A 13,009-nucleotide genomic window follows, 5' to 3' on the forward strand; every position below is an offset into this window, starting at 1 on the left:
TACCCTTTTCTTCATTAAAAGGAATAAAACTGGCAAAGTGAAAATTACACTGTGCAGCAACTGCATTTGGAAACTTTGCTGTGATTTTTCAGTATGAAGACAATTTTAAACTGGCAGCACAGAAGGAGCTTATTGCTCCTACAAGCAGTTTATAAATAATTTATTCAAACAGAAAGGTTTGTTTACTTGCATGCAACAAGTGTTTACGCAGTTTCTCAATTTTGATCAGCTTTCGATAAGGACAGATAATGAATCATATTCCCAGCAGCCTGAAAGGATAACAACACTTGGCATCCTCATAAATTAAGATGAAACACATCGAAATACCGAGAACATTTACTTACTTGCACGAAGGACTGAAGGGGTGACCTCAATTTCACTTGTTGCTTGGTAAGGCTGAAAGGCCGACGCCGCGTTGGAGCCAAGCTCGCTGCCAAAAATCTCCGGGCTTTGCGTGCCTGTCGAGCTGGCGCTGGTACCATCACCTCCATGGTGTGGATCTTGCTCATCAAACACAGCTACGAGCTGCGAATGACAATTTAATCTACTGTTAAAAAAAAACTTTCAGCAACATCAAAGTGCTATTGTAGATCAGCATTTCATCATTTCTTCCCAGCAAAAAGCAAGAAACGTCTATCAGCAGAGACTCAGATCAATGCCTAGATCACAACATCATCAGCCCAAGTAAAGGCAGCCATTAATTGGATAGTGCGAAGGGTCAACAGCTCTGGTGTGACACGAAACCCATCACTGCGAGCTGCAGAGTGAACGGCATCAAGTCAGGAAAGGAAGGGTCGCACCTTCCCCACAAAGCACTTCATCTTACCCAGAAATACAGAAAACTCTCTGGGTGCTAGTCAATGCCTGTGCACTGGAATTTATCACCTATATTTTGAGACCTCTTATGCATCATTACTACAATGATGCAATGAGCAAAACCACATTTTTATAGAGTAAAAATATACAATAAGAAATTATACAGCCAAAAAATGAAGCCACCCGAAAGTGGTATAATCACTACAAGTTATCATCTATTAATCTATTAATCATTTCTCTATTAATATGATTTAAGTTGTGGGCTTCCCTTGCAAAATTTCTTTCATCAAATTTTTTGAGATATTTCTGTATTTGTTTGCAGTCAAGCTCTCCAAGACAAGCCTAAGAACTCAAGACCAATTTGAAACTTAACCAAGTCAGTAATTTAATAAAGATTTACTAAAACTGTGTTCACCACTGCGATGGAAACAGGAGAAACATCACAGTGATTTTTAGTAAATCTGAGAAATTTTTTTCCACTGTAAATGAATGCTTTTATTTGAAACAAATAATTTACCCCAATTTATCTTCAGTGACCCACTGAAGGAGAAAAGGCCAGCTCTTATACACATTTCATTTTAGAACTTAATTTTCAAGATGGGTAAAAAAATTTTAAGGATAACAGCATTCTGCAGCGTATAAATTAATCTATAATGTAATATTTGAAAGACATTTCCAAGAAAGCATTACATTCTTCTGTCCAAATTGGTAGGGTAAATGGAGCAAATCAACTTAAACCTACACTGATCTCCATAAATTGTTTATTTTGTTAGAACAACACTTAAAGCTTTCTATAACCTATAGGAATCAGAAAGGCCATTTTCTCTTTTCTTTATTTTTTTTTTAAGTGAATTTGACATCATCTCATCCTACAGATTTTAATATTGGTCCCTTTACTCAAATCTAACTTACAGATATATCAGCAAAAAAAAATGAAAATCGCAACTGTAAGCTGAAGTGGAAAACATTTGGGAATTCAGCTTTTGACAGTACTTTCAGGCATTAACTTTTTTTAACGAGTAGTTTTGAAATTGCAGAGTAGCAAAGTTCTGCCAATAATTCTGTCCCTAATGCAAATTTAGGCTCTGGCATGCACAAAACAGACAGAATGAATTGGTAATGGGTAAAAAGTCCATGCTCTCTCCAGTGCTATTTGAAAGGTAGGGAGCAGAAGGAAAACCAGGCTGCAGCTGCAGACAGCTAGAACATGTTTTTAACATACAATTCATTATTTTATGCTTGAGAAATCTACACACAAGATAGCAACTAAAGAGACGTGACATCATCTAAAATGTCAGTAACTCAAGAGTATTGAAAATTTAATTTTCTAACACATTGTAAAATACCAATGCTTACATAAATTGAAGCATATTTCTCAAAAGAAGCACATTTTACTCGTAACATTTTTGCTATCTCTTTTATAACAATTACCAATCTCCATCAACTGAAAATAAATTAATCCACAAGTGAAGCTGTGTAAAGTATTAGAACAAAACATAAACGATGCATTTCAGAATTCTACAAATGAAACATCAAAACTTTTTCTCCTTTGTGTGGCATGTATCAAGATAAATCCTCAAATTACATTCTGTTCCTTTGAGGCTGATTGAAAAATATTACCCAATGCACGTTGCTGCAAGTATTTTTTATATATATGTAAAAAGGTACACGCATATAAATCTCTATATGTGTATGTTGTACTGTAAGATGCCTCCAGCTTTTTGCCTATTCCAGACAGTCTACAACCTATGACTTCAGAACATCTGAAAATGAATATTTCTCATTTCAAGCTTAGCTTTTGATCTTACGTATTTTCACAGGTATTCACCGTTTTGACAGCATCAAACCTTCAAAAGGCTTCAGTTCCGTTAAAAAGCATACCAAGTTGTAACATTTTTGCATATAACGTGAAGAAACACAAACCATGTTAGTCTTCTCCAAATCTAATTAGCGTTACATTTGATTCTACAGTAGCAGCTTATAATTCAACCCAGGTTTGCAGCAGTTCTGCTACGCTGGTTAGGAAGTTCATTGTAAAGCATTGTGCAAAGGTATACCCATTCCCCATAATGAGCTAGAAACTCTTTGGGACTGGAAGACTTAACGTGAATAGAGTGTTGGATCTTGATTTCCAGAGCTTAGTTTGCCACTCTGCGGATGATGGTGAGCTCACAGGAAACAAGGTCAGCCAGAACTTCTTCCATGTATTCTGATATCAAGCATTCATTTCTGATTTCTCCAACACATTTTACTTTAATCAAGGGAAATTCTTCAAGGAGAGGAATTACATGTTTTTGTAGCTCTAAAAACCCAGAAATCACATCTCGACTACTATCTTTGCAAGAGCAAGAAACAAAACAAAAAACATCTGAGGAGATACCTTACAGCTACTTAGAGGGAAGCCACACCAATAGGTCACTGGACCTAGGAAGAATCCTTTGCAGCAGGAATCCACAGCAATAAACACTGCTTTCGTCAGGGAAACAAATGGCCTGTCAGTGAGATGCCAGTCATGTTTAAAGGCCAAACAAATGCTTTTAATTTGGCAAAGCACGGAACACAGATCACCAGACCAGTTTTATCAGCCTTAAAGTCCATGGTAAATCTATGGTATTTTGATAGGCTTTGAATATCAGTTTTACAAAGAGAGTAGAAAACAAAGATGACTATCTTTTCTGGAAACAATAGCATCTTTACTGTAGGGAGACTGCTTCCATGTTGATTTTTTTCTTTTTTTTAAATAAGAAATAAATGACTGAAATTACCATAACTATGCACAGTGTCAGTTTTTAAATGCAATGGTGTGCATACTCCTTTACAGAATCACTCTGTGATTGCTTCCAATACCGGACATGAGCTGTGCCTCCTGCCCTCTGTCCTTTGGTTTTAGATCTCATCACTTGCAATGATCTGAGGAACTCATCATACCATCCGTTCTTATGCAGAAGGGCTGAACAAACCATTACAGTGCACAAAGAAAGAAGAAAATAGCTTAGCGGTTCCATATTAGATCAATATTAGTTCTTTAAAAGAACTCCATGAAAACTCGGTGAACACTGGAGCCATTTGGCTTGTTTGAATCCATTCTTTAAAAAAAGACAACCCCACAACCAAAGACCAAATATCATATCAACAATAAGTAATAATAGTAGTAGTTATAACAAAAAAAGTTATATCCAACCCCCATTTTGTAGGACCTGAACTTGAATGTGTTAAAGACATGAAAATATGGTTAAATAGGTTACAGCATTTTTAATCACCCAGAATAACAGGACATACTATTTGCATTTTTCAATCACTGAACTAAAAATCTCAAAATGGGAAATAAAATCAAGTAGCAACAAACCACTTTGTCTTCCCAAAACAAATTTAATAAATGATAGGCTTAAATTAGACTGGCATGTTTACATTTCTAATTATAACATGGCAAAAGCAACGGAAAGGAGTTTTCAATACAGATTCACATTCTTCATCAATGTAAGCTGGCACAGGAAGAATCATCAGGATGAACAACATAAGAATTTTGTCCCCAGTAAGCATATACTAATTTTTCAAGAAAAATGAAGTTTCAAATATTTAGTAGCTCTTTCAAATATAAAGACAGCAGCATTGTTCAGGTCGCAACTAGGTTCATTCCATTTCAGCAATGGAATTACAGTAAGTCTCCAACAAGTCAATATGCAAAAACTAAAATACTCCTAATTTTTAAACTTCAGAGCAAGAAATATAAGTAATCTTATATGAATTACTCACAAAAGATATGATTTTTTTTAAGAAGCAACAACATTCTGTGTGTGACCAACAGAAATTTTTTTTAAAAATATGAAGTGCAGTAAAACTCAACTATTATTCAGTGGTAAAAAGTGTGCTTCTGATCCTTAGTATATTTTAAGAGGCGTATTTTTTATTTCTACCATAACCTTCTGAAGACAAAAAAAAAATAAATAAATAGGAGTACAGTTTCAAAATCAGCTACTAACTTGATGCTCTTCTCTTTTGACAGATAAAGACTCTTTCTACAGCCAAAAGAAAAAGAAGGGGGAGCAACATAATTTAAATTTTTTTGCTAAATACACTAGCTTCATCAAGCAAATGGCTTACGAAGAAATTATTCTACAGCCTGAGATATTAAAAAAAAAGTTTTACTGAGACACCTTTGGCTTTGGGATAGGAGGAAGGCATTCCAACAGATCACTGCATCCAGCCCTCTATAGTACATCCAACTGACTTCCCACAACACCATGTTGTACGGAATTAATTACACTCCAATCTTCAGTTCTTTCTGAAAGAGATACCAGGATGAGCTTCTCTATTGCTCTGTCCGGGACTCAACATATCACAGTAACCAGGTTATATTTACTTAAATTAAAAACAAGATGACAATGCAGCTGAGCGCAAGCAATCCAGGAAGTTCCTGGAATGTGTCGATGACAACTTTCTCCTCCAAGTGATAGAGGAGCCCACAACGAGAGGTGCCATGCTGGACCTTATTCTCACCAATAAGGAGGGCCTGATAGGGGACATGAAGCTCAAGGGTAGCCTTGGCTGCAGTGACCACGAAATGGTGGAATTCAAGATCCTCAGGGCAGCGAGGAGAGTACTCAGCAAGCTGACTACCCTGGACTTCAGGAGAGCAGACTTTGGCCTCTTCAGGGATCTGATTGGTAGAATACCATGAGACAAAGCCCTGGCAGGAAGAGGGGCCCAAGACAGCTGGCTAATATTCAAGGGTCACCTCCTCCAAGCTCAGGAGCGATGCATCCCAACAAAGAGGAAGTCAAGCAAAACCACCAAGAGGCCCCCATGGATGAACAAGGAGCTCCTGGGCAAAGTCAAACAAACAATGGAAGCCTACAGAGGGTGGAAGCAAGGGCAGGTAGCCTGGGAGAAATACAGAGAAACTCTCCGAGCAGCCAGGGAGCAGGTTAGGAAAGCCAAAGCCCTGATAGAAATTAGGCTGGCCAGGGATGTCAAGGACAACAAGAAAAGCTTCTATAGGTATGTTAGTGAGAAAAGGAGGATGAGGGAAAATGTGGGTCCCCTCCAGAATGAAATGGGTGACCTGGTTACCCAGGATATGGAGAAGGCTGAGGTGCTCAATGACTTCTTTGCCTCAGTCTTCACTGGCAAATGCTTGAGCCACACTGCCCAGGTCCCAGAAGGCAGGGACCGGGAGAATGCAGAACCGCCCACTGTAGGAGAAGAGCAGGTTCGAGACTATCTGAGGAACCTGAAGGTGCATGAGTCCATGGGACCTGATGAGATGCATCCGCGGGTCTCGACGGAACTGGCGGATGAAGTGGCCAGGCCACTCGCCATCATATTTGAGAAGTCCTGACAGTCTGGTGAAGTTCCTGCCAACTGGAAAAGGGGAAACATAACCCCCATTTTTAAGAAGGGTAAAAAGGAAGACCCAGGGAACTACAGGCCGGTCAGTCCCACCTCCATACCTGGCAAGATTATGGAGCAGACCCTCCTGGAGACTATGCTCAGGCACATGGAAAACAAGGAGGTGATTGGTGACAGCCAACACAGCTTCACTAGGGGCAAATCATGCCTGACAAACCTGGTGGCCTTCTATGACGGGGTTACAGCATCGGTGGACAAGGGAAGGGCAACTGATGTCATCTACCTGGACTTGTGCAAGGCATTTGACACTGTCCCGCACGACATCCTGGTCTCTAAATTGGAGAGACATGGATTCAACGGATGGACCACGCAGTGGATAAGGAATTGGCTGGATGGTCACACTCAAAGAGTTGTGGTCAACGGCTCAATGTCCAAGTGGAGAACAGTGTCAAGTGGTGTTCCTCAGGGGTCGGTACTGGGACCGGCACTGTTCAACATCTTTGTCGGCAACATGGACAGTGGGATCGAGTGCACCCTCAGCAAGTTTGCTGACGACACCAAGCTGTGTGGTGGGGTCGACACGCTGGAGGGAAGGGATGCCATCCAGAGGGACCTTGACAGGCTGGAGAGGTGGGCTGGTGTGAACCACATGAAGTTCAAAAAGGCCAAGTGCAAGGTCCTGCACATGGGTCGGCACAATCCCAAGCACGACTATAGGCTGGGCGAGGAACGGATTGAAAGGAGCCCCGAGGAGAAGGACTTGGGGGTATTGATTGATGAGAAGCTCACCATGAGCCAGCAGTGGGCGCTTGCAGCCCAGAAAGCCAACCGTGTCCTGGGCTGCATCAAAAGAGGTGTGACCAGCAGGTCGAGGGAGGTGATCCTGCCCCTCTACTCTGCTCTGGTGAGACCCCACCTGCAGTATTGCGTCCAGCTCTGGGGGCCCCAGTACAGGAGAGACATGGAGCTGTTGGAGCGAGTCCAGAGGAGGGCCATGAGGATGATCAGAGGGCTGCAGCACCTCTCCTGTGAGGAAAGGCTGAGAGAGTTGGGATTGTTCAGCCTGGAGAAAAGGCGGCTTCGGGAAGATCTAATTGCAGCTTACCAGTATCTGAAGGGGCCTACAGGAAAGCTGGTGAGGGACTGTTTATCAGGGAGTGTAGTGACAGGACAAGGGGTAATGGGTTTAAGCTGAAGGAGGGTCGATTTAGATTAGATGTTGGAAAGAAATTCTTTACTGTGATGGTGGTGAGGTACTGGAACAGGTTGCCCAGAGAGGCTGTGGATGCCCCATCCCTGGAAGTGTTCAAGGCCAGGTTGGATGGGACTTCGGGCAACCTGGTCTAGTGGAGGGTGTCCCTGCCCACAGCAGGGGGGTTGGAACTAGATGATCTTTAAGGTTCCTTCCAACCCAAACCATTCTATGATTCTATGACTGATTTATTTTCATATTGACACATCAGCAGCAGTCTGCATTCCAACATCAATTATTACAATTTCCGTCTATTCTAAAGTAATTAAAAATTAGTAAACACATATGCAGTCTTAATTAATAGACTAGATTAAGTACTTGAATGTTAATTAACTGGATTAAAAAATATATTCACACCAGCCACGGTTGTTTACATTTTCATTAAGTACTGAGACCATACAAAACAACTTGTCGCTATCAAATGGTGCTATCAGGTCATCTCTCTCCAGCACAAAACCAGCAATCTTCCACTTCACAGAAACTCATAAAGCTAGAAACTTTTGGTGCATTTTTCCCCCACTACAAGTAAAATTGTCAAAAAGATCGCTTGAATTTTGCATATTCCTGAGTATCTGTCCAAAATTTGTTAATTCTTTGGTAATCTTTACTGACGAATCTGATACTGGCTCAGGTATAGCCACCAGTATTGACTTCAGACTCACGTTAACATCAGTTAGGATTACAGCTCTATTCACATGCTAGAAAGACAGCAAGTGATCCTCTGGTTTTCGCATCATCTATTTTTCACATCCTCTGCACTTGTCTGCTCTTCTTAACAGTGAGTGAAACTGAAATCACTTACCTTTTTTAAGGATTAGGAGCCATTTTAAATATCTAGTTCATTCTCACCAGAAGGAGACTTGTCAGATAATTTCATACAAGGACATTCCCAATTTGTTCCGCTGTCCAGTGACCAATTGCTCTGTAGTTGATCTGTTGAGCAGCCAGAAGTGTCTCGATTCCCCTGGCTGAACCATGCATTTCCCCTCCTGGCACATACAACTTCCAGATGTGGTCTCCCCTTTCACAGCTGCTATGGTCTTCTGGCATTTATGCTCCACACCTTCTGCAGGATGGCCATTTGTGTACAGAACTGCATTTTGCACAAGTGATTATTTTTCTGCTTCCAGCAGAAGAAAGACCATAGCCCTTCTGAGGCAGCTATGAGTGACGGAGCAGCTCAACATCCACCTCTGGTGAGGCACCCACGCTGGCAAGGATTCTGGTTCTCAGTTTATGCTTAGTAACTGAACTAAGTACATTTTTCACAGGAGACTTTGGTCATTGAAGAGAGAGATTTTGATGTTCCACATGAGATTCTAAAACAATCTAAATTAGCCTTGTCAATGTATCTCCACCTAAAATAGCTACTTTGAGCATTTCCTTTAAAAATTGGTGCCAGAGGGTTAACCCCAGCCCTGTCCTGCAGTCCCAATGTATAGGGCTCTGCACAAACTTCTAGACAGCCACCTGCTCTGCTGATGTGAGAGATTTCACTCACTCTCAGAGCACTGCCATACACTCTCAGATGTGTGCAGCAAGTATCTAGAAAGAGAGCATGGAGGAGGCTGGCAGTAAATTTAAACATGAGCATCACCGGCATGCTTTCCCCAGCAAAAAACTTTTCCAGCCTTACGCAGGCCTGTACAGGGAACCCACAAGGCCACCACAGAACTGACCGCATGCTTCCTCTGCAATGAGCACGACCAAAGTAGATTGTGAGAGGATATAAGCAGATTCCCGTAGTAACTCCTTAGGGTTGGCAAAAATCATGTGTACCCAAAGCAATCTGTGTAGTACTCAGACCATACTACAATGCTGAACTAAACGGTACTTGTTTGATAAGGCCTGGTAGTAAATCAAATTTCAGCTAATGGCACCTCAGACTCCAAAACATCCCAAAATACAAGTTGCTTATGAATGAACAGAGGAGAAGAGGAGGGGAAAAAAAAAACAAACCTAAATTTGGGAAAATAATTAGCAAGGGAATAGCCAATTATTATTTAGATATGAAAGAAACTAGATATGAAATTAATTTGTAGGCTTCCTGATGACTGAACTGACTTTAATAGCCCCATGGCAAACCCAAATACTTATTATTCCTTGAGCTTCACTCTTCTACATGGGCCATTAAAATCCTATTTAAATATAACTACTGTTTCAATGAACTGGTAAGAGGAAATACAGAAAAAATGGACATTTTCACAATTAATGCACTACTGCCCACGGACATAAAAAAAAAGATCAATTAGCAAAATCAGCAGCATCTAAGAGGCATTCTGTGCTACATGTGCAACCTGAGTGTCCCCTCAACAGACTTACAGATCATTTCAAAAGGAGAAAAAGGGCAAGCACAGTTTCAATTTTAGATAAACTATAACACAAACAATAAACCTTTACAATTTCAATAAAATCTTTACCTGTCCTAATTAATCAACTTCAGCCATGAAGTCAGAACTAGTTTTTCAAAACAACTTTTCAAAGTAATGTAGCTAAAAGAGAGCCAAACAACCAATATTCTCATAACAACTTTATTGCATTATTGCTTTTAGAAAAATAAGAAGGATATTTTAAGGGTCACATTCTACTATCAAATTATCACGTTGTATTAGATCTTCTGTGGATTATAAAAAAGTGTAAGGTCATACAGAATCACAGAATAACCTGAAGTGGAAGGGACCTCTGGAGATCACCTAGACCAAACCCCTGTTCAAACCAGGGTCAGTGAAGGGAGGTTGCTCAGGGCCACATATAGCTGCGTTTTGAATAACCCCAAGGATGGAGACTCCACAACCTCTCTAGGCAATCTCTCCCAGTGTTTGACCACTCTTGGGTTTAAGATTTTTTTTTTCCCTATATCAAGTTGAAACTTCCCTTGTTACAACTTGTGTCTGCTGTCCCTCATATTCCTCCTGTGCACCTCAGAGAAAACATCCAGCTCCATCTTCACCAAATTTGACAGAGATCAGCTACATCAAGAACGCTGTGCCTCAGGCAACCGCATGGCCATACAGCACCCCTGAAGACCTCCCTTCCTCTGTGAAGGTCTCCAGCCCTCTAGCTCACCCTGGTGGCCTTTGGCTGGGCTATCATGGTAAGGTCCTGCTTGTATTGAGGCAGCCAAAATACTCCAGAAGTAGAGAGAAATAGTCACTTCTCTCAACCTGCTGGCTATAGGCTTGCCAATATAGCCCAGGATGGAGCTGGTCATCTTTATCACGACGGCACCTTGCTGACTCACATTCACTGGATTGTCAACCAGGCCTGTTCCTACCCAGGCACTGGGCACCCAGCCCACACTGCTGCATGGGGTTATTCCAGCCTGTATGCAGGACTCCGCATTTGCCTTTGCTGAACATAATCTGCCCCCTCAAAGCCCCATGATATAAAATAACCACTGGTGGAAAATACATCACAGGTCTCACTGAAAGTCATTCTCAAATCTGCTGACTCAATAAACACCCTTCACTTTTGAAGCTCAACATAATATTCCAAGTTAAATCATATTTGCAAGATCAGAACTCATCTATTGATTCAAAGGACACTTTAATTTTACAGAAAGTGTAAAAATATTCTGCTTTCATGATTCTTTAAATCTAAGAAAAGATTCTGAAGTAAATATACAACCTTTTTATTAAAACATTGCTTTTGATTATTCATTTCCTACAGCACTTTGATCTGAGAAATTCTAGAACCAATACTAAATTGTAATCCAATCTTGTCCCAGTAGGAATTAAATGCAGTTTTAGGTACTATGCTGTAAGTTCCCAGACTATTAAATATATTTAAAATGTTAAAATATGTAAAACATAATAGTTTAATATTACATATATTTGAAAGACTTTTCCTCCCTTCTCCCTTTTATTGCTGAGCAACAGACTAAAAGCAAGCATGACAATGGCACCCTGGAAAGTAATGTGTATATTCTGTCTGAATTGCTCTCTACTTGATCTCCATGGGTTAAGTCAGGCTGAGGTTTAGACCAGGAAATAAGACAATAACTCAGCAGTGTTAAAAGTATTATGAGGGCTATTAGAGGTAGCTGCACTGAACTGCTTGTCAGGTTGGTTGTATTTGCTTTTTCATGACCTCAGACCTTGCATATACCAGACATACCGCTTCTGCGTAATGTACTGGAGGACACTTGAGCCGCCAGCCCACGTGTGCGGCCTGACAGACACAAGTGCGTACAGATCACGCACAAACTGATTATCCTATGAAGTCCTTCTGACCTGCTGACCCAGCCAAACCTACTGCATGGACAGAGCAAGTCCAACACCAGAGCTGGATCTTGAACTTTATCACCAGCTAACTTCCATGGCCAAAGAAAACATCTCGATTTGCCATCTCCTACAGCCAGACAACCCAGCAGCCTTGTCCTACATGGCCAGAAGGCATTGCTGGCAGAAAGAAAAATAGAAGCAGTTTACATTTCATGAAGCTGACAGACATGAGGAGAAGGACATAGATGCTGGTAGGCAGGTTTCTTTTCAGTAGGGCATACTCACCCAGGCCAGGAAAAAATAGGAGCTCTAGTTCGTTACACTAACTTCTGCTCCCGAATGCTGCATTTCTGCTGTTAACTTTAACCATGTTAAGGAAGGCTCCACAACCGGTATGAATTAGCTACTGATCCCAGCCTTCTCGGTGGAGTTAATGACTGACTGCACTGATCACCACTGGCTACACACAGCTGTTCAGCTGCGCCCTGGCAAAAGAGCGGGCAGTGCCATCCCTGCACTCCAATCTCTAAGAGGATGGGGACAGCCATGCAAAATCCAAAAAGTAGAAACACTGCGGACCCATCTCACTGCAAAAGTGGTTTGATTAAGATTATGGGGTAAGAGATTACTGAGCTCGCAACTAAACACAAAACTACTGCTAAAATGAGAGTGCAAGAATGGAGAATATCATCCTCATTTCTTTTAAACAACTTTTTTTTTCTTTTCTTTGATGCTTCTCAGCAAAAATGAAGATATTACACTTAGAGAGAAGTTTGCTTTCCTTGGTCGCTTCAGTCCCTCCACACAGCAGATACCAAAATGCTTAATTCCATGCTCGTTTGGGCTATGAGAACAGCTGGGGAAAATATCTCTGTCCTAAATTAGAAAGTTTTTCAATCATAGGGTTTTTATCATGGGATTTTTGTAATGGGTTGTTTCTTCCCCGACTCTTCCTTTGAAAGCATACAGAGTATAATGCCACCCTGTTATTTCCTTAAATCCTCAATTTATATGGAAAAGATTTCTTCCAAAATCCCTCTGTAAAAACAGCCCTCTTGTTCAAGGCTAAGGACATACTCTGCAAAATTATCACAATATATGATTTACCATAGTATCTCCTTAGCTCATTTTGAAAAGAAATAGGAAAAAAAAAAATATCTAACCTGGCTTTAAAGAGGTGCGTAAAGAAAGCATGGCATCAGAGGAGAGAGTGCTATGCTTGGAAAGTAGGGGGGACACATCTGAGTGTGTAAATAAGCCAATTTCATCTCCTCCATTTTTGATCCCTCAGCGCAAACGAATATATGCAAACCACACTGAGGACAATGTTGTTAATATTACTTTGGAAGCCATTTTACATTTTTAGAGT

At 40.8% G+C, this 13,009-nt stretch overlaps 1 protein-coding gene across 18 annotated transcripts in view; it reads right to left on the reverse strand.

The window, feature by feature from the left end:
* The window catches only part of PARD3 (par-3 family cell polarity regulator), a 463,724-nt gene that overhangs the window by 306,685 nt on the left and 144,030 nt on the right, over positions 1–13,009 (reverse strand). For all 18 annotated transcript variants that reach the window (XM_075746548.1, XM_075746547.1, XM_075746540.1 and 15 more), the window contains exon 3: positions 345–525. In XM_075746548.1, the coding sequence (XP_075602663.1) occupies positions 345–525 (181 nt within the window). The remainder of the gene's footprint in view (positions 1–344; positions 526–13,009) is intronic.

The sequence above is a fragment of the Balearica regulorum genome, chromosome 2 (genome assembly GCF_011004875.1).
Source record: "Balearica regulorum gibbericeps isolate bBalReg1 chromosome 2, bBalReg1.pri, whole genome shotgun sequence".
Taxonomy (NCBI): Eukaryota; Metazoa; Chordata; class Aves; order Gruiformes; family Gruidae; genus Balearica; species Balearica regulorum.